Raw genomic sequence first — 27,920 nt, 5'->3', positions numbered from 1 at the left:
AATACAGAAAACTTTTTTCGGACATTTTTATAAAAGGAATAGATAGAATACAAGTTGCATGCAAAAACTCTAGAGGAAATAAACCCGTCAATATTTTTCACTATTTTGCAGACTGTTACTCAAGTTTGATAATTATTGTTGTTTAAACGGAAATATGGAGATAACGAACAGTATTCAAGCTCAGTCCATTAAAACAATACAAATTTGGAGCAGAGCAAACACGGACCTCCAAAAACAGAGGTGGGATCAGGTGCCATTGAGGAGTGATCATCCCCTGCCAACCGTTCACACCCGGTGTGTGCTCCTTGTCATGATCGGTAAATAACGGGAAAATCCGTCGACATATCAGTGTGTAAATAATGGCCTAACAATTAGTATGAAAAACGTCAGTCAGCATATGACTTAATGATAGATTTCATTTGCTGACAAGGTCACTGTATCGACCATAGAACATACGAAATGATGACTTTAAACGAGACTGTTGATATTTTTGTTTCATCAACTTGTTTGTCAATAACTTACCTCGTTTATGAAATTGTTCATAGGTAGAACACGCTATTGAGTATCGAATCAACTGAGAGATATACACCCCATATGTGATAAGGGAGTCAACATTTAGCTGGGTGCTTGTAACCCATGGTTTTGCACCATGGAAAAAATAATCCTAAACCTGACGCTTCCGGCATCAGACAATCATGCGTACTAATTTTCTGATGAATCAATAAAGCAAATTATATCGATTTAATTTATTGGTTATTAATACAATGATTTGTATACAGGTACAAGTTAACATTTGACAAATTAACAGTTTTCCTGACAATAAGAATACGGTGTATTTCATAAACAATCACAAAGAAAAACACACTATAAATAAATTAAACATGGCAGTTAATAACGGTAAGAAAACTACGAAGAAAAACCATACAACCCAAATTTCGTGAAAGTACTGGCTTTGATTGTCGGATAAGACGTAAGCTATTCGATTCCTCCATTCTAGCCCAAGAGTGCAATAAATTCCAGAGAGGGTGATATTGCTGATGACGTCATTCTGAGTCCGAGGATAAGCTACTGAATGCGTGCAACGTTAGTAGAAGAGGGACAGAGTCGTCGCCTGCAACGAACAGTCCCTACGAAACTTAGTGTCCCTGATATCAGTACACAAGTAAATATCAGAGCATGTCTATCGCCACAGTGTGATCGACACTTTCGTTTGAACCACGGGCATCTTTACTGTTTATCCGCTTGAAACTTCGTTTAAACATTTTTTGTCTCATAAGATTTTCTTTCTCACTAAATCTATGTGTGTCAGTTCTGCTGAATCGATGATTCGGACGGAAAGCAAGTGTACCTTGCTTCCATTTTCGGTGAATATTTTCAAGTCTATCCTCAAATATTTGCTGAAGGATAGGAGTTTCAGAGCTGTATCGCTCTCTTGAGGTTTTGGGCATGCGCGATTGTTTTCTATGGAATGTTCGGTACGTGGATCCAGGCGTTGGCGGAAGGGACGGCAACTCATCATATTGTTCAGACTGATTCGTCATGTCATCATCATAATCCGGTGGCAGATCATCATAATCGGGTTCGGGCTCCATTCTCTGTAAACGTTGAGCTTCGCTGACAACGAAGCGCACAAAGTCTTCTTCTGTGTGAACGGTTTTGAACCAATCAATTCTCGTGGTTGACATAAGATGAAGGAAGGTGCCCCAGCGGTGGATAAACATACTCAAGAATTGCAGTGCAATACATAACGCAAAGATTGAAAGAAACATGAGGGATAGCGGTTCATACTTGTTTATGATGTAGAAATTTTTAAGTTCGTCCTCCATAGATTGCAGTTGTAATGTAATGATGGTCCACAGGAAATTAATCATGCAGTAAATAAATACAACATTATTCTTCAGCGAAATCAAATCCTGCTTTATTTTCTCTTTGTGGCTCTTGTCTTCGTCTAAGGGATGAAGATATTTTTTTATCATAAATTTCCAGAAGTCAATTTCATCCGTTTCAAGGCGTGTGACAGGACCATTACCAAATACCTCCATTGTTGTCCAATAAGGATTTTCGGGATCGGGCTCCCAACCTTGGGGAACTACATCTACTTCCACTTTAGGTGTACTTTGGGATTCCTTCGATTGTCGCGACTGGCGTGTATCACGTGACATTTGTCTTTGAAGAAGGAAGCTCTCTTCCTCTGTTTGAACTTCCTCTGTTTTTGTTTCAATGGTGGCTTTCTGTTTAGCGTTTTGACCAAGGAAATTTTGAATTAGTTCCCGAGCGTCACTGATGAGATTTGTAAGACCCAGGCGGTTCAGTAAGCTCTTACTTTCCTTTTTCTTCTTTTTTTCTTCTTGTTGCTTTTGAAGTTCCTCTTCCTCTTCTTTTGTTAGTTTCTTCGGCGTTTCTCGAGTTCCCCAGGACACGTTGTTCAGGTTACACAAATAATAAACCGTAAGCAAAACAAAGGTAGATGGTACGGTCAAGAAGTACAATAGTCCGTAAACAAGACAGAAGAACTCTTGTGGATGGAGAATTCCAGCAATCACAAATATTATCACCAAACCACTCAAGAATACAACGTTAGGGCTTCCGAAATTTTCAGTAACTATACTTATAATGGTTCCAATCGTCGCGATCATCATGACGACCGTATACAGCGCTGTTATCACAGCGGCTGCCGTGATTTGATGATCGCTCTTCATCGTCATACAGATAACCAGATACACTACCACGGGAAGTATACTGAGAAGATAACCCTGCCAGATAGTAAGATGAAGTACTGAGTGATAAGAGCCAGTGACCATCAAAATGACAGTGGAGGGTGCTAAAATTGTGGACGCCATCAGGATAAACTGGTACATGATATAAGGCCGGCTAATATTGTCGTTTATTCGGACAGTATCTCGCCAGGATGATAGAAGGTCCATCATGTTAGCTAAGGTTGATGGTGACCAACGACGACGCTGATTGAAAAACTCATTAAATGTTTCAGGAGCAAAGGTCAAGGCATCTGCGCCTGCACAATAGTCGATTCTGTGTCCTTGTTGAAGCATCAGTGTACACAACCAACGATCTTCACCTAAAGAAATAATAATTTTTAATAAAAATGCAATTCAATTAAAAAATACTATCAACAAGTATACACAGTTCTCAAACAAAGTAGACCAAACACACACTAGAAAATTACCTTGTTCAAATTGTATGTAGTGTCTGGCTTCTGTGGGTTTCGTTGTATACATTTTCATGACGTTGTCGTCCATCAAAGCCGATCCCCTGAACAAACTGAAGCACCCAGGACAACAAAGTACGCAACCAAAGACGTGTTCCGCCGCCTTCTGAAGCCAGTGACCAACAGCGTACTCAAACTGCTGGTACCAAACCATAGGACCTAATAGTAAAGTTGTGTTTAAGATTACTAACCATGTGACTATAGTACTATAATACATTTATGTACCTATTTAGATAGATGTTTTATGCAGAGAAAACAAATCCAAGATGTTTTATGCAGAGAAATCAAAGCCAAGGACTTTGAAGAAAGTGTGAATTCCTCTTGTACACTGTAGTCATTTTGTTAAAGTAAAGTTTTCTGTTGTTTATCATTATCCTTGACTGTATGCCAGCATTGTAATGTCAGTAAAATTGAATTAATTCAGTATATATCCACCAATTTATTAATTAGGTTAAGGCAATGTTCGAAGTTTTATTCATAAATGTTATTTACACATCATATTTACCTGATCCAATAGGATGAATTCTCCCACAAACTGCTCCAACTTTTTTGTTTTTCTTCATCCTGTCAATCAGCAAACGGACAGATTCTGGTTTGAAATCGACGTCACCATCCAATGTGAGCATGAAAGTGTTTTCAGCTTGTTCGTATTGCTCAGGGCTCATTCTCATAAAGAGGGATCTAAGAGGGCGAGAGCGCTGGCTCTTCTTGGACTTCTTCTTGCGGTTCTTAAGCTTGGTTACTGAACTCTCGTTATCTTCAGTCATGTATTTGTCTGCTTCACTGGACCCAAAAAGTTTGTATCCCAAAAGATAGTACAGGTACATACACTGCAAAGAGGGACAGAAAACCAGTATGGAGATTTGATTCCTTGGATTGTATATATTGTGGTTTACCACAACACACTAGAAAGGATTATTTATAAGAAATATAAGATTTTCCTGGTCTAAGTCATAGCCACTATAATCAAACAAGGTTACGTGGCAGCGTGAACAAAGATACATTCAATGTCGCCAACCTGTGACCATCGCTTCCTGTGTCTCATCTTGTTTTTGTCTTTCATGTGAACCACCATACGTGTGTGTCCAGGCATGATCCAAGTCAGACGACCACCGTAAGGTGTCGCTGTTTTCTCAGGGGGTTGAATGGAGATTGGACCTTTTACAACAGACCTGATGAAAATAAGATTTTAAATAGTGCAAAATAATTTTAAATAATTTACTTATGCATGGATTATGATTCTTGTATTTTAGTACAAATTTCGGAGATGATAAAATCAGTTTTTACCTTGCAGCATCTTCCATGCAGTCTATAAGCTGACGGACAAACATATTTGGGACCCATTTATCAACTGTATCATCCAATTCAAATGCATCATCAAAAATGATGTGTACTAAAAGAGAAAGTCAAGAAATGTGAAGCAATATTATAACGACCTTGAGCGTTTTAAATTTTTATCTAAAATCTCAGTCACGTGAATTACTTACATTCTAAGTCATAAAAGTCTGGGTCATGAATTCGGAATTTTTCCTGTGCGAGTTTACTTGCACAGTGAACGTAATCCAATCTGTAAGGCAAATAAAAGTTTGAATGAAATATGTGGAGATAACAAACAGCTCTAAGTAGTAGGTAACTAAGTTAAGTTAGTAAGTAAGTTGAGTGTGAACCTGTTCTTACATCTTTATTCAACGTTTGGTTAAATATGTAAATATGAAAAAGAGAACCATTCTCACCTGAAAAGTGATTTCAGCAGTTGTGTCATCTCTTGTCGAGTTTCGTGCCACATGGTAGCGCATGCATAGACTTGAGGAGTAACGTTTGATGAACTGTAAACGTCGTCAGTGTAGTATACGTCCTCGCCAACGTAGCGGAAAGTGTCGAAACCGGTCAGCTTCACTTCCTTATCGTTTCGTCGACGTCGAAGAGTAAGGGTGAAATCTGGGAAGATGCCTTCGAAATGTGGAGTTACAAAAAGTCTGGAAGAGAAAAGGGCATCCATGATACAAAGAATGAACCCACAATTGTGAACATTCAATAAACACTATTTAAGAAAGTGCATATACTAAGTAACATTATTTCATTTTAAAATAGTAAATCATACTTTTCTATTTTAGCCATTCTTTCACTTTGTGGAAACCAGATATGTGAAACTGTGATGCAGTAAGACAGCAAAACCAGAATTGCACAAATGATTGGAATCATCAGTGCGTATATATCCATGGATTTAGGACACATCCATCCTCCTGTGTGCCAGTAGATCGGTAGGAAATCAAACTCGCATTGAAAGAATATGAGTATCAAAGAAATGGGTGGTCCCATTACCAATGGTAAGGAAAATGCCGTCCTCTGCATGTGCAGCTTGCATGCTAGACCAGCTAGATAAGTACAAATGATCCCAGCTCCCATCTGTATAAAGAGCAAGCTGTAGGAAACGCCGATTTCTTCAGCCTTGGATGAGTATTTGCTGGTAGTTGCATTAAACTCATCGGTGCCAAGGATTACAAAATTTGTATTATTGGTAATTAGGCGTGCCATTAGGATAGCCAGACCAATTTTGAACGGTGCGATCAGAAAGTATGATGTTTCTCTAACGTCTTGTAGAATTGATCGCCAGTGTTTGAATGGTATCGTTATTCTTCCAAACACTGTCCATTCTCCAGAAACGTAGTTTTCCCACCAACCAATTGATATCAAGATAAGAGACAACGGTAACTCCCAGTCACAGGACTGGTTAATAGTCACAGATGTTTTCAAGGTAGTAGTCTCGTTGTAGGCCTCATTAATGGAGTAGTTTCCTTGCATGATAAAATTACCAACGGAGAAGAAAGGTATCGCAGAGACCTGGACCAAAAAGGCTGCTACATTCATAATAATAGCTACAATTTCGCTCACACTGAGATTTGGCCGTCTCTCATGTACAATAACTTTTAAGAGACTTGGTATTTGACAAACTGCAAACGTTACAATTAACCCCCTGAAGAAATCGGTGGATGGTAAGACTCTAAAAAGCAGAAGACACAGTCCAAATGTCTGTAGTCCTTCAATCACCAAAAGCTGAAAGATAAGCATGAAATCAGAGAAGTGTTGTTTAGTCAAAATGTTTTCATTTTTTTTTTGTGATTCATTATATTTAAACAGCTTTGTCCTTATTACAGGAAAATACTTACGACAAAAAACGTTTGCATGGATGGCCATTCTTTTCCACCAAACAAAATTTTCATGAAAGCCATGAACCAATTGAACACCATAGGACCACAGAGACAGATGAGCAGGGAGAATAGATGGTGTCCTCTTGTTTTTTCATCCTAAAAACATTAATAAAAATGATGAAAAAAACATCAATTAAATACGGTTCTTCAATTCAAGAGACATTTACACTTATGATTTCGCCCAGTGTACCTTATTTATCCCTGATGTCATCAGCAGGAGAGATAACTTGCTAGCGACTATACAAGCAATGATGATGATGACGAAGAAAACATACAGGATTAATCGGATGCCTTTCAGAATCTCCTTGAAGAAGTGATCGTCGTCTTCAAACTCTCTTTCGGACACTTGGAAAATGTCGTATGGTCGCCTTAAATATAAAATTGCACCAAGATTAAATCGTTCTTGGTCAAAAACCTTAAAGTATGAAATTCCTTTTATACTTTGAATTCTCTGCAACTTTTTTATACTTTGAATTCTCTGCAATTTTGCTTGCTATCTTATTTAATTATTTAACAATACTTACCACTGCTCTGGTTCCTCTTTGTCTTCTTCAATCACTGTCGTCTGATCTGAACTTCGGGAATCGTCACAGAAATGATTCGCTCCTACTTTCTTTGGATGCATGCTAACACTGTCATCAATATCGATAGTATCCGCCACGCTGGGACTATGACCTGAGTAGTCGGTATGAAAGTCACGTGATAAATACTCGTCTGTACTGTCTATTTCAGATATTGCTTCTCTATACATGGATCCATCAAAATCTAAGCCGCTATCACGTGACCCCCTAACAGGCATAGCATTTGGAGTGGAATTCTGAAGCATGCCTGTATCAAACATTTTTGAGTTTTGTTTTTGTAATTTGGTTCCGGGCTCTTTACTTGACACTTTACGAACTTTGGACTCTGTTTCTGATTTTTTCAACCTCGCTTCCTCTTCGAGTCGTCTGCGTTTGTCCTCTAATTCTCGTTCTTGTCTTTGTTTCTCTTCCAATTCTAATTTCTTCCTTCTAGCCTCTGCCTCTATTTGTCTTTGTCTCTCTTTTTCCTCAATCTGAAAAAAATCCAAAACGGTTGAAATTGGCATATAACCCCCCCCCCCCCAAAAAAAAATCCTTAACTAAATAAAAGACATGCGATGACTAAATAAAAAATAACTCTTTACTTACAAAATTCCTTAATTTTGTTTCTAGTCGATCTTGTTGCCAGTACTTTAGGAAAATCTAAAAACAAACAGAATGAAGATTGAAACATTTTTTTTCCTAGGTTGAGATATGAACTTTGTTATAAGTTGTGTTTATTGTACAAGAATGTTGTAATTCATGATGAATTGTGTGACGCGATCAAGCATGCCAAGTTCTTAATGAGGAACGTAAGCTCCTGTTGCGTCGCTAGATATTGCATGTGTTGTGGGCAGACCGAGCTACGTAATTGTAGGTATTTATACCTGATGAATTTTAATTGTGACGTAAAAAGAAAAGTTGACCAACAAAAATTAGGATGTCTCATTTCTCTGCTGTGAAGAATGAAAACAAAATATTTATTGACAAGCCTTTATTCCGTTATTGCTGTATAGGTGAAACGTACGAAATATGTCTTGCAAATCCGAGCAATCGAAACATTTTTCTCCGGCAGAGCAATAAATTTTAGAAGCATACGCTGGTAAAATTTATTCCATACATGATAAAGTATCGTGCACAATAATTTTATTTTCGTGAATCATTTCTCAAAGGGCCTTTTACTTACACAGAGTTTAAAATTTATCATTTTCTTCATTAAGTGGCTTTTAATTTATCCCATTAAAATGATATGACATTTGGCGCGACCCAAGTACTTTTAATGAACAAAATGACAACAGAGAGTCCCTACTGATTTTAGGTTCCTCTATGAATAATGTAAAACACATAAAATATGTTCGTAGAAATCCTAATTTATTGAAAATTTATAGCATGTTAATGTTGGGTGAAATGAACAATGATACAACCGTATCGGTTTACATCTTTACAAGCTTTTGGATAAAGCAATTGTCAACACAGTTGCACTTTTAACATCGAGAGAGAGAGAGAGAAATCTACATACTGTAAACGTACTTAATTTAGCGGTGATCATATTTTAGCGCTTTTCGCTTTTCTTGTCCGCTTATTCAAGCACACGTTAATATATGTTTAAAACAAATATACCTTAAGAAATTTTTAACATGTACCAATTTAATATAACCCTGTTCATTGATGAGGAAGATGGCGCTAAATTTTTTGAGCGCATTAATTTATGGACTTTTAATTATTGCAAAGGAAGACACGAGGTTTTAAAGGAACATCAGATGTGTGTGTGTTAAGTGGTATTATTATTCAGTTTACATTATTTGACAGCTCTTATTTTGCTATTTATCCTCAATTAAATAAAAGCTAACCTTGGACCTGCCTAGTCCAAACCCTTCGATATCAGCTCCTTTTAGAATGCCCAGCGAGATGGACACATCATCGGTGGTGTTTTGGATTGGTGGACACAGTTCTGCATATCTGCAAAAGAACTGGCAAATCAACCAGAACCCAACATTGAAGACTCTAATCAAATACTGGTTTAAAGATACTTGATTACTACTGTGTTTTGCAAACAATACATTATTTCAATTTGCTTAGTACAGACTTCTAATGCTCAGATGTCTTAGTTTAAGACTTCGTAAAAGAAAACATCTATCTTTGAACTGAAATTATTTAATGTAATTGAACAAGTAGTTCAGAGGGGAATAAAAGTGGATAATTAAAATGCATTTTTAAAAATAGATTCATCATTTTAAATATACTGAGCGTCTTTCAGGTGTTATTGGATTACTACTTAATTAATCAAATTCGCTGTCACCAATGAACCATCTCTTGCACCTGATACACCTTTACAAGGTGTGGAATTTACCTTTTGACAAAATCTTCGTATCTAACTCTCACTGGATACCCTTCCCTCCTCAGCTCAGCTATTTCCATCAAACCATTGCATAGCAACTGTCGTCTAGTCAACTCCGTATCAAATTTTCCAGAAATGTGATTATGGTTGGGTTTTATACACCTGAATAAATCCGAAATACATGAAGTTTTAATTTCTCATTGTCAAATACTAACTGCAAGATTTTTATGATTCAAGAATTTAAGAAGTGTCACTCTCACAACACGATAATAATTATTTTGTCCAAATGCTATAGAAGCCATGCATGATAAGAGCGTCCATATATCATTGCTCTAAATTAAAAGTTCATCATTTGACACCACTTTGGTTCGCGCTGCACACCTTTATTTAAATTTATCCCCAAAGTGAATTATCGATCAGCTGAATAGTTTTGAAGAACATCTTGTCCCAAGGGGATATAACAGACGAAATAAACACAATTCTGTCTTCTTGGTTTTGCAATCAGTCATGAGTGTTATACACCGTTACTCCTCGGTGGCGTTCAGTTACCTATACACCGAGATGTGCCACTTTCTATTGTTAGTCATCTTATGATGGTGGTCACCGGTTCCTTATAAGTATTTCTTTATCTATTTCCGGCCACATTACTTCTACATTTATTTGATTAGTTGTGTTGTCATTTACTTGCACATCCCAAGTTTGGTCATTAATTAACTGTCGATTCTTGCATTAAAATGCCCCAAAATGTTATTTAAAAAAAAATAAATTACGAATTCATTGGATATTTCTTTTGTATCTTGCCTTTCAAATTTGATACTCTTTATTTGATAAAATTATGAGTTAATTGAAATAAATGACAAATAAATTTTAAAACATGACTTTTAAATTATGAACATAGGAGTAATTTTCATTAACACTATCATTGTCGTAAAAAAACTATCGTTTCAGTTTGCTTGATTAATTACCAATGTTTAAAACAAAACATTTCAATTGCCATACCAGAGACATACCGGGATATAATTATTTTATTAGTCCCCTACCGGTGAAATCGGAGGGGACTATAGGTTTCCTCTGAGTTTGTCCGTCCGTCTGTCCGTCCGTCTGTCTGTCTGTCCGTCTGTCTGTCTGTCCCTCTGTCTGTCTGTCAGTCTGTCCCACTTGGTTTTCCGCACTTTTTTCCTAAACGCTTGGAGATATTGAGCTGATTTTTGGTATGTGAGTGTATCTTGATGAGTTACAGATCAAGTTTGCATTTCGTTCCGCTTCATTGAATTTTGACGGAATTACGGCCTTTTCAATTTTTAGGGGTTTTCCGCAATTTTCTTCTTAACGCTTTCAGATATTGAGCTGATTTTTGGTATGTGACTTAACTTTGATTAGTTATAGATCAAGTTTGCATTTTGTCCCGCTTCATTGATTTTTGACGGAATTATGGCATTTTCAATTCTTAACGGGAACCAGATTACACTTGCCGGTAGGGGACTATATTGCTAATGCAATACTCTCAGAATGCTTGTTCATAATGAGACAATGGGCAAAACAGAAAAGATATGTACAAAATTGTTGAGCAGGGGGTTCTCAGAATGAAAAGTGAAAAATTGGAAACAAGACGTTTTTTGACACTCATGTATGTCAGCAATGTGATATTGAACAACCATTTACCATAGAAATACGATAATTTTTTTTACATGAGTTATGGATTTCCCACAGGCATAGTTGGAAAAATAAAAAAAAACTATAAAAGTGAAAAAAAGCACTAGCAATACTTTTGTTTCTAAAAACAACATTTATAAATGGAATTTTACTTCCCATCACTGATGTTTTGGAGGTCCGTGTTTGCTCTTCTCCTATCTTGTATTGTTTTATGGACTTTTGAGCTTGAATACTGTTCGTAATCTCCATATGTTTCATTCCAAGAAATAATTAAGCTTTTTCATAAGATTCATTATGAGTTGTTGTCTTATTAAGAACAAAAAGTCAAGAAAAAGGAGTTATATTTCAAAAATTTCCTAACAGTGAGTAAGGATATCTTTTTCATATTGTTAAATGTATTTTTTACACTTTCTTGAGAATAGGATCGCCCACACACTTCAATTGATAGGTGGAAACATTGAATATTGAGGTAGAGGAAAGGAGAAAACATCCTTTTTTTGTAAATCTGACTAGAGAGAAAATAAATAGATGCCTATAAAACTATTGACAGTTATGTAAGTGCTCCAGCTTACCTGACGAATAACGGCTCAGCCTGTGACAACTTGGTCATCAAGTCAGACAGTGACCTCTGTAATAAAAATAACACACAGTTTAATTATAACCATATCTAATTAATTAAGCCAATCTGAGGTCTCGCTATTTCCCTCTTTTGATATTAATTTCAAGGTATAATTCAGTGAATTGACATATTAGCACACGACCTTTTTAAGACAGAAGAAGTATTTGTACAAAAAAAAAGAAAGATCACTGACACATTTATTCAAAAACTTCATATTTTAGAAAAATAATTTACCAAATTTTTGTTATGTTTTAGCGTTTTGCAATATTTCAAAATAAAGGGGTTATAGGTTCGTTTTCTAAGGCTAAACCAAAATGTGTACAGAGAAAAGGAGAGTGACTCAGATAAATGTACACAAGAAAAAACAGGGATATAAACGCTGTCTGATACAGCAAAGCATGATAGATAAAAGTACAAAAGATGAAAACTAGGAGTATAAACTTTGTCTGCATGATACATGTAGATAAAGTTGTATTTATTGCATTATTTTGAAAATGGTTGACCTCACCTATAAATGGTTTGATAAAAGGTAAATTCGCATCTTAATATATTTCTATTGTCACTGGAATTCTGTGGTAAACTTGAAAAAATTGCTTACGTAAAAACACGAAACTTCAGTGAAGACGATTTATAATTCATACATTATATTAAGCCTATCATAAATAAATTAATGGTCCATTCCTTAATTGGAAACGCCCTATTTCTGTGTTCACTTAGTTTTTACAAATTGTTTTAACTTTGCCAAAACGTGTGTTGAAAGTTAAACGATAAAAATAAAAAATAAGCAAAACATAAACTATATAAAAGGAAGAAACTGATATCTGGATTCAAATATTTTGATTATTATTTAAAAAAAAATATCTTAAAATAATGGAATTTGATAAGTACATGTAAGTTAGATTAAATTTTGCTATACATGTATATACCTATATCAGTCAAAGTTAGCGCAAATAACCTAAAAGAGTTGAATGCTTTTTTGACAAAAAGAAATGGAAATAGTTTGAAAACATGAGAAAATTCTTGTACAGATCTACAAATAAGTCAGTCTCAGACAGGTAAAACACCTGGACTCACCTTGAAGTGCTTGGTAACCGTGGGGGAGGCACGTCCTAGGGAGGAATATTTACTGCTATCACCCGATAGGTCCCTGAGAGAGTAAATTTTGATTAATAATTAAAAACAAATATCCCCATCACTTTCTAGTTCGGATAACCACTTATAGCATACATATATAATTACCTGCTTTTTTTGATTCGATTGGAAACCTTTCGTGAGAGAGATCTTCTAAGGCGCTCTGGGTCAATCTGTGAGGGCCAAACCGCCGGAAGTCGAGGTCGCGATACACACTTGCTTGCAAAACTACAATAAATAAATAAATTAACAGTCCATGAACAGAAAAATTCTTGTACTCTCGTGATGTTGTTACTTTTAATTCAGATCTTTTCTGAAATAACTGCTTTCCGCCCATAGCAGGAAATGTCATTCTGGTATCTAGACTACTCTTTCGTCTTCACCTATAGTAATCACATCTTCAAATTATAAATTATATGTAATTGAATTCAATTCCTTCAGACAAATGTGAAATGACAGAATATGCGGAAGATTAGAGACAAGTCAGGAATTTGACAGCAACTGAAGGGTCAACTAAAGGACCAATAAAAAGGGATGTCTACTTTGAGCTGGGCTATAGATCTGAGGTGTTTATGAATATAAGAAAGGAGATAATAAGAGCACTATTGGATACGGACACATTTATGACACATTATATCCAGAGATTCTGGATGAACGTGTCTACGAAAACAAATAAAACTCACGCCGTATGAAACCACACATGCGATAGTAAAGAGCAATAACAGAGAACATGGGTGAAATATTTGTAAACAGCAAAGCCGAAAACGCATATCTATGTCTAAATCAGCTGTTTTAAGGTTTATGAATATTATGTCCTAATTCTTACAAAAGAAAGAAAATATACATTTGACCATCCAGATACATTCCTAATAAGTTTTTCGTCGCTTTAGTAAAATTATATTTAAAAACTATCATGAAAATACTCACAAGAAGACAAGTGGCCAGTGCGACGACGCTTAGCCGGAACGGTCCCAATGAAAAGACCTATGCACGTACTAAAATGACTACTTAAGGTGATGGTAACAAAAAAGATCAACTTATGGCAGTCGTAAACGTGACAGAGCGTCCGTCAAACGTAATACACAATGTCCGATGTTTGGACCTTACCATCGATATCAGATGATTGTATGTCATGTTCTGATCTATAAAACCACATTAAATCATTATATAGGACTGACAATTCTATCACAAAGTATATAAAAACATTTATCTGCCTTCAAAGTTTCGGGTTAATCAAATGCAAAAGGTCTGTGCACGAGCCTTTTTATCATGTAAAGCATGCATTAAGCGTGCAATTTATAAACATTAGTTTTGGGGTTAAAGAAGCTGTTTTATAATTTTTTGATTTCAATCTTTCCAAATTAGAAACAATTGTGTATTCATCACAAACGTTAAAAACACCTCTGGGCAAACTTTAGAAAATGAAATACACAGCGTAGTTGTGAAATATTTTAAAGACTTTCCCCTTGTTCCAAAAAAGAAAAATCAGTTTGTTTGTGTCAAACACTGACAATTTGAAAAATAAATGGTATCTAGAAAACTGGTTACGTGACAGTGAGAAATTACCCCCCATTCAATTGTGGCGTTCTGGGTTATACCGTTGTTGTTTTGTTACATACACTGTAATTTTTTTTTAATTCAAAACAAATGAAGTTTATACAGTCTTATAGATTTTTAATACGTTTGGAAGTTTATACAGTCTTACAGAATTTTAATACGTTTGCAACTGTTGTGTTTCTTCATTAAAAATAATTAAGGGATAGAAAAAGAAAATAATATTGAACATTGAACGCGATGGTCCTGACGAAAAAGCAAACCGGATAACGCAGCACAATTACCAAAAATCTGATAGCAGTATCTTAAAACATATGATTAAAGGGGTGTTAGGACCCAGTCTTAACGTGGTACAGGAATATCATAATAACTGAGTATTAGAATTCCTAAGGAAGATGAAAATATAACGTAATTCTAGTGGCGAAGAGTCCTGTTTACCCTACACATAAACCTAGATGACCAATAATGCAAATGCCTCAAAATATTTTAATATATTCACTTTTAAATGCTAATAATTCAAATCCAAGCAGAACCTCCAGGTTTTTGGTCATAAAAGGCTTGAAATATTCATAGGTTATGAAGGAAAAGGTTTTATTGGAGGTCTTTTAATACAATAAATACATACCAACACTGCTTTAATCAAAGCAAATTACGTTAAACGAAGTAACATCTTTTTTTGGATAAATAAATATTCAACCAGAATGACTACATTTTATTACCGGTAGATGTTTACTTCTTTGTAACACCATTCTAAATATTCTTGAAATGGGCTACTTCTGTTTTCTATTGAGTTAACGAACAGTAATCAATCTCAAAAGCCTATTGAGCCAATACATTTCTTTAAAACTTATGAGGAGAAATGTTATACATTTATTGACAAGGTTCGAGGACAACATGCGTTTTGTCGGACCCAAGAACTAAACTGCTTGTCTGAGGCCGTTAGTCAACAAATGTTTAGCTATACCTTTTACTTTTTTGACACATCATTTGCTGCTTCCACGATTTGAATTTCGTTTACCCGCACTGCGATTTACACTCGGTCAATTCCGTAACTAACGAACACCAACGCATGCAAATAAGATAGCTGATTCCTTAATGATGACGTAGGCGGTTCAATATCTCATCGACAGGTCCAATACTAGTATCTCGCCCTGCGGACTAACATCGATTACTTTTGGACAGCTCAGTAAAATTATGGAAATGTCTGATTTTTTTTTATTATTATAAATTTATATAAGAAACAATTTTTAAAGGTATAACAAAAACATGCAGTAATGAATTGGATTTTAAGATTTTACAATGATTGGCTACAATATGTGCAATTTTTCAACCATTGGTGGATTTAATATTCGTCATTTCGTAAGTTCTATGGTCGATGCAATAACCTTATCAGCAAATACAATTTAAGTCAAATGTTGACTGACGTTTTTCACACTAATTGTTAGGTCATTTTTACACACTGAATTGTCGACGGATTTTCCCGTCATTTCCCGATCATGACAAGGAGCACACGGCGGGTGTGACCGGTCGACAGGGGATGCTCACTCCTCCATGGCACCTGATCCCACCTTTGATGTTTTAGAGGTCCGTGTTTGCTCTGCTCCTATTTTGTATTGTTTAATGGACTTTTGAGCTTGAATACTGTTCGTTATCTCCATACATTTCATTTTATTACAAGATTTTTATAATTTTGTGTTTGAAATATTTATTTACGCTACTTGAAAGATAGAGGAGAGGTTTGCATATAATATAGTTACAAGTTTATCTTGTTTAAGAGATCGGGCAGGACATCTCTCTCTATCTTTGAAATAAATTTATGCATCCTTTTCCTAAAATGCTGAAGTATTTAATACATAAAACCCCTGCCTCTCTGACATTTCTTTTTCGCTTTAAAGAGACAAAAATATAAAGAGGCCTAAGGACCGCATTAGATTAACTGAAAGTGTCGAGTTGTGCTTTTAAGCCAAAGAAACGCCATTGCTCTTTTAATTTTTTTTTTGAAAAAAAATTCTAACATGACCTTACTTCATACCATTCCTATTAATAATAATTATCACACACATACCTTAGAATTAACTTGAAGGAGTACTCTTAACGGTTATCCCCCAAATATTAACCCCCTGCCATGTTAAATCTAACATTTGCAATATTTTAAAGACACGTTAATTAGTTTTTTCATGGGCGGATTTTTTATGCAAGACACCTTTATTAAGGAATACAAAATGGTTACTGTCTAAAGCAATGAAGGCAAAATTTGCTTGGGCATATCGAGTCGATTATATACCTGTCTTGCAGTGAACTAGAATCTTTTTAATAAATATATAATGTTGTATATATATATACTTAGTTCGAGATACATAAATCAAATTGAATAAAGGCTTGAATATGAAATATTGCTTAAAATTTAAGAACATAAAAACTAACCAAAATTTGATTAAATATAATTAATATATATGTAATATGAAATAGGGAGAAAAGGAACAGTATTCAAGCTCAAAGTCCATTTAAACAATACAAATCGGGAACAGAGCAAACAGGCATCAGAGTGGGATCAGGTGCCATGGAGGAGGAAGCATCCCCTGTCGACCGGTCACACCAGCCGTGTGCTCCTTGTCGTGATCGGGAAAAACGGAAAAATCCATAGACATTTCAGTGCTTAAATAATGATCTAACAATTAGATGAAAAACGTCAGTCAACATTTCACTTAATGATATGTGTAGGTTGTATTTGCTGACAAGGTCATTGGATCGACCATAGAACTTGCAAATTGATGAATTTAAAAGAGAATGTTGATATCCTTGCTTCATCACTTGTTTGTCAATAGTTTGCCTCGTTTTAGAAATTGTTCGTTTGTAGAACATGCTCTTGCGTATTGAATCAACTGAGAGACATAAACCCCAAATAAGGGTATATTGCTGCATAAGTATGGGAAGTTGACGATAGGAAAGTTGAAGTCATCACGTTTATCATAAAGCTTGGTTGTTAGATTACCATTAACGTCTTTTTCTAGTAAAATATCCAAATATGAAAAGGATGTGTTAGACTCTGTGATATCTTTTATTTCAAGCTCAATGGTATATATCGTATCGACATACGAATGGAAATAACCATTGTTAATTGACAATAAATCGTCGATATATCTAAATGGTTACCAATAACGTCTTTTTCTAGTAAAATATCAAAATATGAAACAGATGTGTCAGACTCTGTGAGGTCCTTTACTTCAAGTTCACTTGGATTTATCGAATCGACTTATAAATGGAAGTAATTATTGTTAAATGATAGTACGTCGTCGATATATCTAAATGTCGAGTTGAAGGCAACAGCAAGTGTTTTCTTCTTCTCATGTATAAGTTTTTGAATAAATTCTGCTTCATGTGAATACAAAAATAGGTCTGCTAGTAACGGGGCGCAATTTGTACCCATGGAAATTCCAACAGATTGTTGGAAGACCTGATCTCCAAAAACTACATAGATATTGTCAATCAGAAACTCAAGCATCTTTCTAATATCAACTTCAGAGTACTTGCATGTACAATCAGAATGGTTTTTAACAAAACACGGTGTATAAAAGAAAATTTGAAATATGTGAACGAAAATCAATATGTTTCACTTATGAAGCGAAAGTCCCTTTTTAAATTTGTAAATGTTTATTAATTAGTATTAAGAATCTTCTAAGGGTATAAAATTCTTGATTAAAATACCTCTAAAAATAGTCCTGGTTAAACTAAAGCTTGTGTTTGCTATCTTTATCAGTCAATTTAGTCGAAATAAGTCTCAAAAGTGAGAAAAATAACGACGGATGGTTCCCTTGTATACAGAATTTCTGATGATGTCAGGTAATCTTATATTCTTATTGTAAAGAGATTTCTTCTCCTTATACTTACTCTGATATGGTGCCAGTTTCAGATATGGAGGCCGTGAAGAGATCTTTAATAAAGTTATTGTTGCTATTCAGAAGACAGCCGACTAAGTCTTGGCTCAAACTATCTCTATTCCTCTCCAGAAATCCTTCCGCCTCATACGTCACCTGGATAACGAAATACAAAATAAGTCCGAAATTGTTACCAAAAGTGGACAGAAAGGAAATGAAAGCTTTCATTATTATCAAAATGGGTGTGATGTTGGAGAAGGTATGTAACTGATGAAATGTGAATGATGCCCAGAAGTCCTGTTAAACAATAAATTGAGAGCAGAGCAAAACAGATCCCTAAAAACATCAGAGGAGGTATAAGCTGATTAGGTGCCATGGAGGAATAAGCATCCCTTGACGACAAATCACACCCAACGTAAGCCCTTTGTATTGATAAGGTAATCGGAGTAGATTTTAAAGAAAAAAAGTGTATACATGCACAAAACATTTTCAAATCTACATATTAAATATTTAAAAATATGATAAATAGAACAATAGATACAAAAATCCATATCATATGATAATAATTTTAGTGTTTAATATTCTCTATTTATCAAATTCTAACTCCAGAATAGGTTAGCTCTCATAATATGTACAAATTTCGGCTTTTATAACAGGTATTTACATGAAAATCTAAAACAAAAAAATCTTAAGCGAATAATTTTACGAAGGAACTTTTACACTTATACAAATATTCATCAAGATTTGAAGATGACATATCTTTGATGTGTGTTTAAATAAAAATAATCAAATGTTTAATTAGAATAAAAACACGCCACTGAAAACATTAATATGACTGTAACAACTATGAATAATTCTATATACACGTTAAAGACGTGATTTATAGAGTTCAATTACCAATTCATTATAGAATTCAAACAATAAATTGATTCTACGTATAAGACAAGCTGGCATTTGGTTAATCAAATCTTCTTGATAGATGAGTTAAAAAAATCTTTGATCAGACAGTTTTAAAATCAATTTATGATTTGGATCGAGATCTTATTAAGATATTCACTTATGAGTTATGGGTGATTTTTGATTGATTTGATCGATACGAGAAACTTATGATTGGTCTGTCATTCAATATAGACCATTTTTGAGGATTTAGTCATTATGGTTGATTTCCGTCATTCATTTTCTCTCAAACCTGTAAGGATGTATGCTGATTTGTGAGAGATTTTAAAGCAAACATATGTTGGAATCTTATTCATTTTATTGTACGATTTGACCTATTTTCAAAGCAAAATAATTAAACAAGATATCAAAATATTATGCATATGACTTAATGTCGACATTTACAGATTTTATTTGAATTTCATTGTATTTGGTTATTGTTTAGTTTGTATTGCAATGAAATATAATAATTGATGAAAAAGAAAGAGTACACAAAAACGAAAAAAAGAAAAGGAAACAAAACAAACAAACAAACAAAAGAACACACACGTGATGCACATGTAGAGTAAGTCGTTTAAAATAAGAAGAAAGGATTGAATTAAACAAAAAATAATTTAAAAAAAAAATTAAAAAAAAAAAAAGAACATGTTTAAAAAAATGAAATGAATTAATTTGTGCTTGTTAAAGAATACCTTGCACATGATTACATAAGTCAGAATTCCAATTTCAAAAACACTTTGAAATATTAAAATTCGGCGATTGTATATAATTTACCTGCTCAGCATAGTGTCTGATTCCGAAAGCGACTCGGCTTCCCATAGCGGCTGCATATCTTGTACTCTCTTTGCAGTATTTGTTGAGTTTGTGAACCAAGGAGGAGTCGTTCGACTGTGGAAAATGGGATTCCTCATCCAGCAAAGACAGAACACCGTCAGGACGCTAGATGAAAACAATTTGAACGAGGTCGATTTTAAAAATCAGAACATGTTTAAAAAATCACTTCTGATAAGATACTATGCCATACCGGTATCATTAATGAAAAATTAAACCCTGTTAAATCTGATTTAAGGCAAATTCTTGTTAAGATAATTTAGCAGATTCGAGCAATTCCAGTCATAACTTACTTTGAACAAGAGATCCAAAACGTCATCATTACAATGGTAGACGATGTCCCTCCACTCTATGCCTTCAGCCTCGTACTCCTTTCTCTCGCGGGGGAATATGTAATCCATGAAATACTGTTGTAGTTTCTCATTGGAAATATTGATAAGGAATTGGTCGAAACCATTTTGCTTAAAATTCTCAAATCCAGATAGATCCAGCAATCCAATGGAAGATCCTCTTGTTAATCTGAAAATATTAATGGGTAAATAGTAATAACGATTGTATATGAGAATTTTATTATATTTTTCGCTTTAAAGTTTTTGTTTCGAATACTTACTGGCTTTTGCGGCGCTGATTTGGCCAGATGTTACGGTTGATTTGGCCGACAATCCATCCGAACAGCCTCGAGTAAAGATCTTTCGCTAAAGCATCTCGGCTAGCATTTGCCTCTCGTAAACTCTTCCATGATTGAATTTTCTCCCCTTCAGATAAAAGTTTTAAAAAAATGTTTTTAAAAAGGATCTTTCTTTTTCTCAAACAGGCGCAAAGGTGTTTTACTTTTTTTCCCTAATACATGTACATATAGATTTGGAGCTTAGGTTGTTTAAAATTCAATTAATTGATAACATTAATTTTCAAGAAGATCCCCCTATATGAACAACACTGTACAGATTTTATAAATGAATGTGTAAGATTTTATGAAGTTCATTAGAACAATGCATTTTACCAGTAAAAAATGCTTAGTTATCCTCATTTCTCTTTTTACACATAGATATCATTAAAGATTTATATAAACCAAGAGACTAAGACTCGAATCAGATCAGGATTACTTTCTGAACATGCTGAGGGCTTCAAGGTTTGAATTTCATGACTATACAAACACTTGTGCTCTAAATTCAATGGATTTATATAAAAGAAAAATTGCATAATTACACGACTCTTAAAGTGCAAAGAAATGCAGATGCACTAGTATATATAATCTAGTAACGAAGGCCCAATCAAAAAGTTAAAAGTTAAATATAGAAAAAAATGACATGTTAATTTCATATTATGATGGGCGGAAAAAAGTGAGCGGGTTAATTAATAAAATATTGGATGTATTTAGATTAAGACAGTTGATTATTAAAGTTTATATTCTGAGCATTAAATGTCCACTTGTTTGGAGCCCTAATAAGGCAGAATCTGTCAACTGTGAACAATAAAACCTAGAACACTGCGTATTTTAACCGCACAATCAAACAAGGAAACGTCACAGATTTTTAAATACACGTGACAACGCATAGGTGAAAGTATGAAATAAAATATAATGAAAGAATTGTCAAATTTCTAACTGATGACAGACTTTCGTGAATTCAAATAAGATGTATATGAAAGATAAAGTATACAAGCTATTCCAAAAATGGAACATTTATTATATTGTCATCTAAGTTTTTTTTTTTTAAGAAACCGTGATCTTATTATTGTTAGTCCAAATATGTTTACATTGTAATACGTTGTTTCGTTTATTAGCCTGCTTAATTAAGATATGAATTCAAAAAAAATGACTGATTCTGTACTTATATTTACCAAACCATTTTTAGTTGATGATACCTGGTATGAGTGAAATAACATTAACAAAAACATGGGAGGAAGAAAAATGTTGGGGTTTTTTTTTACGTTTGATGTACAATGTGTACCTTTGATAGTGCTGACATTAGAAATTAATGCTTCTGTGAGTTCCACTTCGTCATCTATCCCTAGTAACTTAGCAACAGCGTGAAGAGGATATTCATCCGCCACGGAGACACCATCAGTTTCTTCTATTGGCATAAACACAATATTGGCAAGGTGTAATATAGCGGCCAGAATTAGAAAAATCACTTGAATATGCTAAAAAAAAAAAGAATATTAAAACGTAAGATGATCAAAAACCAATTTCAGCGATTAACTCTTCTTTCGTTTAAAGATCCATTTTAATAATTTTTTTACTCCGTTGTGAATACGAGTATGAACATCGAAATATTCAGTGGAATTCTCAAAAGGGGACCAACCTCCTCACTGAAACCAGTCTGTGACATCACAGTAGTCAGGGATGAAAACATTGCTTTGTAATGCTCCCATTCCTCGGCATCAAGGAATACCCCATTTTGGATATCTTCGTCGCGCATGATTCTGAAGCATAAATGGAGTCTTACTACATTGTTATACTATAAAATAGGATGTTTTGTATCTTTTTGCACTGTTTGATGAATTACTGTAGTATTTAAGCGGAATCACCTATGACAATCCGGGTCTTCAAGAAAGTAGTACAGGAGTCGCTCACGTGACATACCCGCGAACAAAGCGTAAAACACATGGAAATTTTTCTCACCGGAGGAGCGATGGACTACACGTGACTTTTCAAGAATGTAATCATCTATTTTGGCTGAAATGTTGAAAATAATTTATTTTTTATATAATACCTATTTCCTTTTAAAATTCATTTCAGATTATACACAAGAGTGCAGAATGAAGTACCTCCTAAAAGGCGGCCATTTTCTGTGTAGTGTAACTCGACAAACTTTCCAAAACGACTTGAATTGGCGTTCATTATCGTGGAGGCATTTCCAAAAGCTTCTAACAGGGGATTTATCTGAAAATGTAAGTAAAAGTGTTTATCTTTAGCCAGTCTTACAAATTATCATTGATAGTTGTTCTTACAAAATGTAAAATTTGCATTCTTTGCTCGTCGCTCTTTAGTCATAATATACTAAAAGAAGTACAACCATTTCATGACCCTCTCCCTCCCCTCCCGTTTCTGACTTTTCAGAAACCAAAGAAATAAATCATGGAACAAAATCATTAACTGAGGGTTAATTTTAGTCTTAATAAGTTGCTTAGCCGACGACAACTTTCAGTCTAATTATGGCAACACAGGTATATTTTTACTCTATTACATTTTGGTCGTAAATTACAATACTGTGTTGTTCATTTCGCTATTTGTGTCAAACATTATGTTTTTCTGGTAAATATCAGTGCTTACAATACTTATCTGTCCTTGTTTTCTGTATACAAACCATAATGGGGAGATAAAGTGAACAATCATTTTTTTTACCACGGTTCGCTTTTTTGCTTCATTTTTGTTTGTTTGTTTGTCTGTTTTTATTGTTGTTGATGTGGCAAGAAATTTACATTCATAATAGTAGATATTTAATCATTAATTTTCACAGAGGGAAATCTCATCCAGGATTGAATCTCGATCAATCATCTTTATTAATAAATCCTTATGACTGATGCATTGGTTACAAAACTTTGACAGAATGGGTGATAGATTATCAAGCATACCAATAGATTTAAGAAACACCTGTACAAACTACCTACTTGTATTCATTAATGTGTTTATTTTAGCTTACCTGTACTATTTTGTCGAGCAATTGCTGGTCATCGCTCGGACTGATTCTCATTAAGTGGCGGATCATATATTTTGTACTTTCGGTCTTTCCGGCCCCGGATTCGCCACTAACAAGAATACATTGGTTCCTTCCGGTAGTACAGAGAGCTCTGTAGGCGTGGTCTGCGCTCCAGAACAGGTGCGGCGGGCGCTGTGTCCTGGACACCAAGTCAGTGTATTCCTCATGATGCTGTACAAAGAGTATTATATATAATATATATATATATATATATATATATATATATATATATATATATATATATATATATATATATATATCTGTGTGTGTGTGTATGTGTTTGTGTGAATGAAATCATTGCATTCTGATAATCAAGAAAGTTTGTTGGGCTCGAATGAAATCTCAGTTTGAAAGATGTAAGACTTAGAGGCAAAAGGAATTGTTTTCTTCAGTTTCGGAAATCATAGAAAAAAATAACAAAAGCACGTCCTGCAAATAATAGAAAATTGGTAAGTGTTCAGATAGTTTGACCAGAGTAAACATCTCGTAGAGCGTGCCAAAGTAAATTTAGAACATTACGGATCATGTCATTAATGTCGAAAGTCAAAATGAAAACAAAATATATGTACCCGTCCATATTAAGGTAAATGAGAAACTAAAAAGCGGCAGAATTTATCCGAATAATGCTTTTTGGTTTTTGTGAAATTGCAAAGGACTTTTTCTGCAAAATCAAGATAACCGACAACACGAATCTTTGATTATTGTGTTATGAACTTGGGTGTTGTTAAAACTGTTATTTTTGATTGATTTAATTCGTATTGTTCGAAAGGTTTCCTTTGCACGAAATAATGACAAACTTTAATCAAAAAGAGGATGTGGAGCGATTGGTTGGAATCCAAACCGTGGATGGAGGAAGGCGAAGTGTGCATGTAAAACTGGATATGATTGGACTCTACACCCAAACGCCCCCATAGAGATCTTGACATAATCAGTTTATAAAGAGCTCGTACAACATTTTACAGTTGATAGCAGTAGAACATAGTTTGTCATCCATCATTTTAAAACATACATGTTATAAACTGGTTCAAACCGTCACCATTGCCTGATATTCTTGTACATTTCTTCGTTTTATGTATTTATTACCAACTATATTATGTCTGTTTTCTTTAGTCGCTGTAAATAGACCCTTTATGACATGGTACGTGCTTGGAATTTCAGTCCTTTCACACAATAATCTTTTCCTGAACATTTTCTTTCCATTCGCCAGTATTAACAGAATGTGCCATAGACCGCCATAAATCATTCAACTTCAGTCTTACCTTCTCCTCAAACAGGCTGAGGGGTTTGCATGGATTGACCGCTACAAGGATGTCACCAATGTATGTCTGAAAACAGTTCAAGATTTACATGATGGAACTGTGACTGCAGGGAGGAATGGAGAGAAACCCCGACCTCTCTGTCCGTATACATACAAAGCAATATGTACATAGTCATAAAAATATATATTGAAAAATTGTTTGAAGTTCTCCTTGGCTACGTTATTCAAATTGGTACATAAAAATAAACAATGACAAATTTTTAGTGAAGTTGACAAGTTAATGTTTTTAAAATCTTAAACTATATAAGTACAAAATTTGTTTTGTTTTAATTGTTTTGTTTGTTTTTTATTTTGATTTTATTTATTTATTTATTATTTTATTTATTTATTTATTTGTAATCAGCTGCAGGCAATTGGAGGTGATTCCACCCGAGGTATCCGGCAATTATAACCGCTTATAACGTGAGAGAGTAATTTGCTATTCTTTAAAATTTGTTTATATCATTTAACGTGTTTAATATACCACAGAATTTTTCAGAATATTACTTTGTGGCATACATGTTACATGGTGTGCAAAGTTTTGTTACCGTCCTCGAAGACGGTATAGAGAGTTGAAGTATTTTACAGTCTTCGGACTGTGCACTTTCTCGTTTCTGTGATTGGGAGAAAATGCATGATGTGAAAATTTTCAATTATTTAATTGGTTGAAATGCTGTTCAAGGCAAGGGAGATAGTTCTAATTTTCGTACGAATTAACAATTTTTCAAAATTTTCAATCTTTAAAAAAAATCGACAAAACGAACAATTGAGAAATATGTATATTATTACGTTTTTCTATATTTTCTGGAGTAAGAAACATTGAAATTTTTGTTTTGTTTTCTTTTCTTTTTTCCTTCGTGTGTATAGTAGGGCTAATGTCTCAGTGTAAAAAGTTGTTGAAGATGTACAGAGCCAAGAACTACAGTACTCAACAATAATACGAACTGATAGATCCAAACAGAAATTCTTCCCAACCATGCGCAGAAATTTTTCCGTAAATTGCACTATACATGTATTTGCATTTCGGGATTTGTAGCTTTATGGTCAAAGACTAATATATAAATCCACATAACGCTACAGTTTCTGCAGCTAGTAGATAGGCATATGTCAGTTTACTGTTTAAAGTGGTTGCTAAAGACAGCAAAGCTTTTTGAAAAGGCTATACTTGCTAGCTGTTATTGCTGTTTAAATGTGAAAAAAAGTCACTTCCTGGGACAAAGTAATCTATTGGGTGCGTTTATATTTGTGGAAAACTTAATTTTTGTATGAGCTTTTCGAATGTTGTACATTTCATGGTTTTGTCTTAAATAAAACATGGAAAAAGGGTTATGATAAGAGAGAACTAATATTTAACAATACGTACATTAAAGATTTATTTAATTACTTATTTTTTTTAAGATTATAATTATTATTATTTTTTGGTATTTACAGAAATAAATAAATAAATCTATAAAATGATAAAAATGGGAAAAAATTATATTAGTTTTTAACTCTATGACCAATTATTAAATGACAAACTGTCTCATTACCCTTTTTTAAATTTCATTCTATCATGAATACCAACTACGCCGTAAATGATAATTGTCCGCGCTTTCTGATTATGCAAATCGGTCCTCAATCCAGTCATGAATTCCACGGTACTTCCTTTAATTTCAAATACAATAGCCCCTTGCACGATAAGTTCAGTGACAGCAAAGAAAAATAATAAACAATTAATTTATGGAGGAATGCTTCTAGCTTTTCGGGACTGTTTTGTCATTAATTATTGAAATTATATGATTTATGATGCATTCTTCCTAGATCACGACATAAAAAGAATATTACGTGTAAAATCGTTGTTATCATAATCACCCACTTAGCAATATTTTACAGAAAAAAAAACAATTATCAAGAGTTGGAGTAATTTTCCATTTTCGTGCTTCTTTCAAGGTTTGCTCAAAGATTTGTCAACTCTTGCACTTACTGTATTTCTAAATAAGGATAAACATTTGTAAATAATTTCTTCCTTTTCGCTTAATTTATATATTTCTAAGAAATTAGATTCTTTGTTATAAAACTTTTTTGAGAAATTACAACACCAATTTATACTTATATATTTCACATTTGGATTTTGTTTTGGAAAGCGTAGGGGTGTTGCACTAAGTAATCTAGCTGAACGAAAAAAAAATTCTTTAACAAATATAAAGTCCAGTATGTCCCCATTTTTACGAGATATGTATTGTCATAGATATATTTGTATGACGTCGGCAGCATTTGTTCTTGTATGGCCTAGGGGTCGTTATCATTAGAAGGTCATTAACAGGTGTAAAAATTGTGCAGAGATCCAAGTATTGGTCATAATTGACATGTATTTGTACAGACTGTTGTTCGGAGGTGTATACAGATTTGTTCAGTAGAGAATGAACACATTTTATAAGGTATTCTCCAGACATAAAACCACAACTTTTTCATCCAAGTGGGCTAATTATAAATATTTCTATAAAAAAATCCATTTTTTAACGTAAAACATTGTTTTCTTTATTTTTATTTTATTTTATAAAATTGACACAACACTTTTGATTAGAAAATCTGAACATTTTTATCTTTACAAAAATCCTTTAAATAGTTATGTTTTATTTCCATTTTCTTTTAAATACATATTGCCCTGATTTCTTTTATTAACAATCCCAGAAAATAATTGAGAAGCAGACAAGAGAAATAACTTACATAAAACTTGTCTCTGTTATATCTGGTACGGAGAGCCTGAACGATCGTGTTCTCATCCAAAACTTCTAAATCACTTAGGTCATCGGGGTTCATCGCCATAGTAACTAATCGAGGTCAAGGTTAAACTTTTGACTGAAAAAATGTTTAACAAATTTCCATTATAATAATTATGATAATGATGATAAAACAGACACAACTCAAGTATCGATAGTTACAATAATTCACGCACGAAAGGTATTTTCACATTCAATTTTAAAACACTGATTGAAGAAAATCAAATATCA

At 34.1% G+C, this 27,920-nt stretch overlaps 2 protein-coding genes across 2 annotated transcripts in view; one reads left to right on the top strand and one right to left on the bottom strand.

Annotated features, from left to right (window-relative positions):
• The window catches only part of LOC133181828 (vesicle transport through interaction with t-SNAREs homolog 1B-like), a 206,400-nt gene that overhangs the window by 144,538 nt on the left and 33,942 nt on the right, over nucleotides 1-27,920 (top strand). The window lies entirely within an intron of this gene.
• Nucleotides 732-27,758, bottom strand: LOC133181817 (uncharacterized). The gene is made up of 28 exons (XM_061316438.1): nucleotides 27,637-27,758; nucleotides 24,893-24,958; nucleotides 23,577-23,804; nucleotides 22,702-22,816; nucleotides 22,462-22,609; nucleotides 22,236-22,356; nucleotides 21,882-22,074; nucleotides 20,543-20,687; nucleotides 20,226-20,451; nucleotides 19,876-20,040; nucleotides 18,179-18,321; nucleotides 12,845-12,964; nucleotides 12,680-12,752; nucleotides 11,559-11,614; nucleotides 9,346-9,495; nucleotides 8,846-8,954; nucleotides 7,605-7,658; nucleotides 6,960-7,489; nucleotides 6,626-6,803; nucleotides 6,394-6,531; nucleotides 5,328-6,280; nucleotides 4,960-5,202; nucleotides 4,714-4,793; nucleotides 4,514-4,619; nucleotides 4,245-4,398; nucleotides 3,732-4,056; nucleotides 3,185-3,385; nucleotides 732-3,076 (listed from the first exon to the last, which is right to left on the bottom strand). The coding sequence occupies exons 1-28, from the start codon at nucleotides 27,733-27,735 to the stop codon at nucleotides 1,170-1,172; spliced, it is 7,026 nt and encodes a 2,341-aa protein (XP_061172422.1). The 5' UTR covers nucleotides 27,736-27,758; the 3' UTR covers nucleotides 732-1,169.

This window comes from Saccostrea echinata, unplaced genomic scaffold (genome assembly GCF_033153115.1).
Source record: "Saccostrea echinata isolate AGI-Se365-2 ecotype Australia unplaced genomic scaffold, CSIRO_AGI_Sech_v1 ptg000009l, whole genome shotgun sequence".
Lineage (NCBI taxonomy): Eukaryota > Metazoa > Mollusca > Bivalvia > Ostreida > Ostreidae > Saccostrea > Saccostrea echinata.
This window is presented reverse-complemented; position numbering and strand designations above follow the sequence as displayed.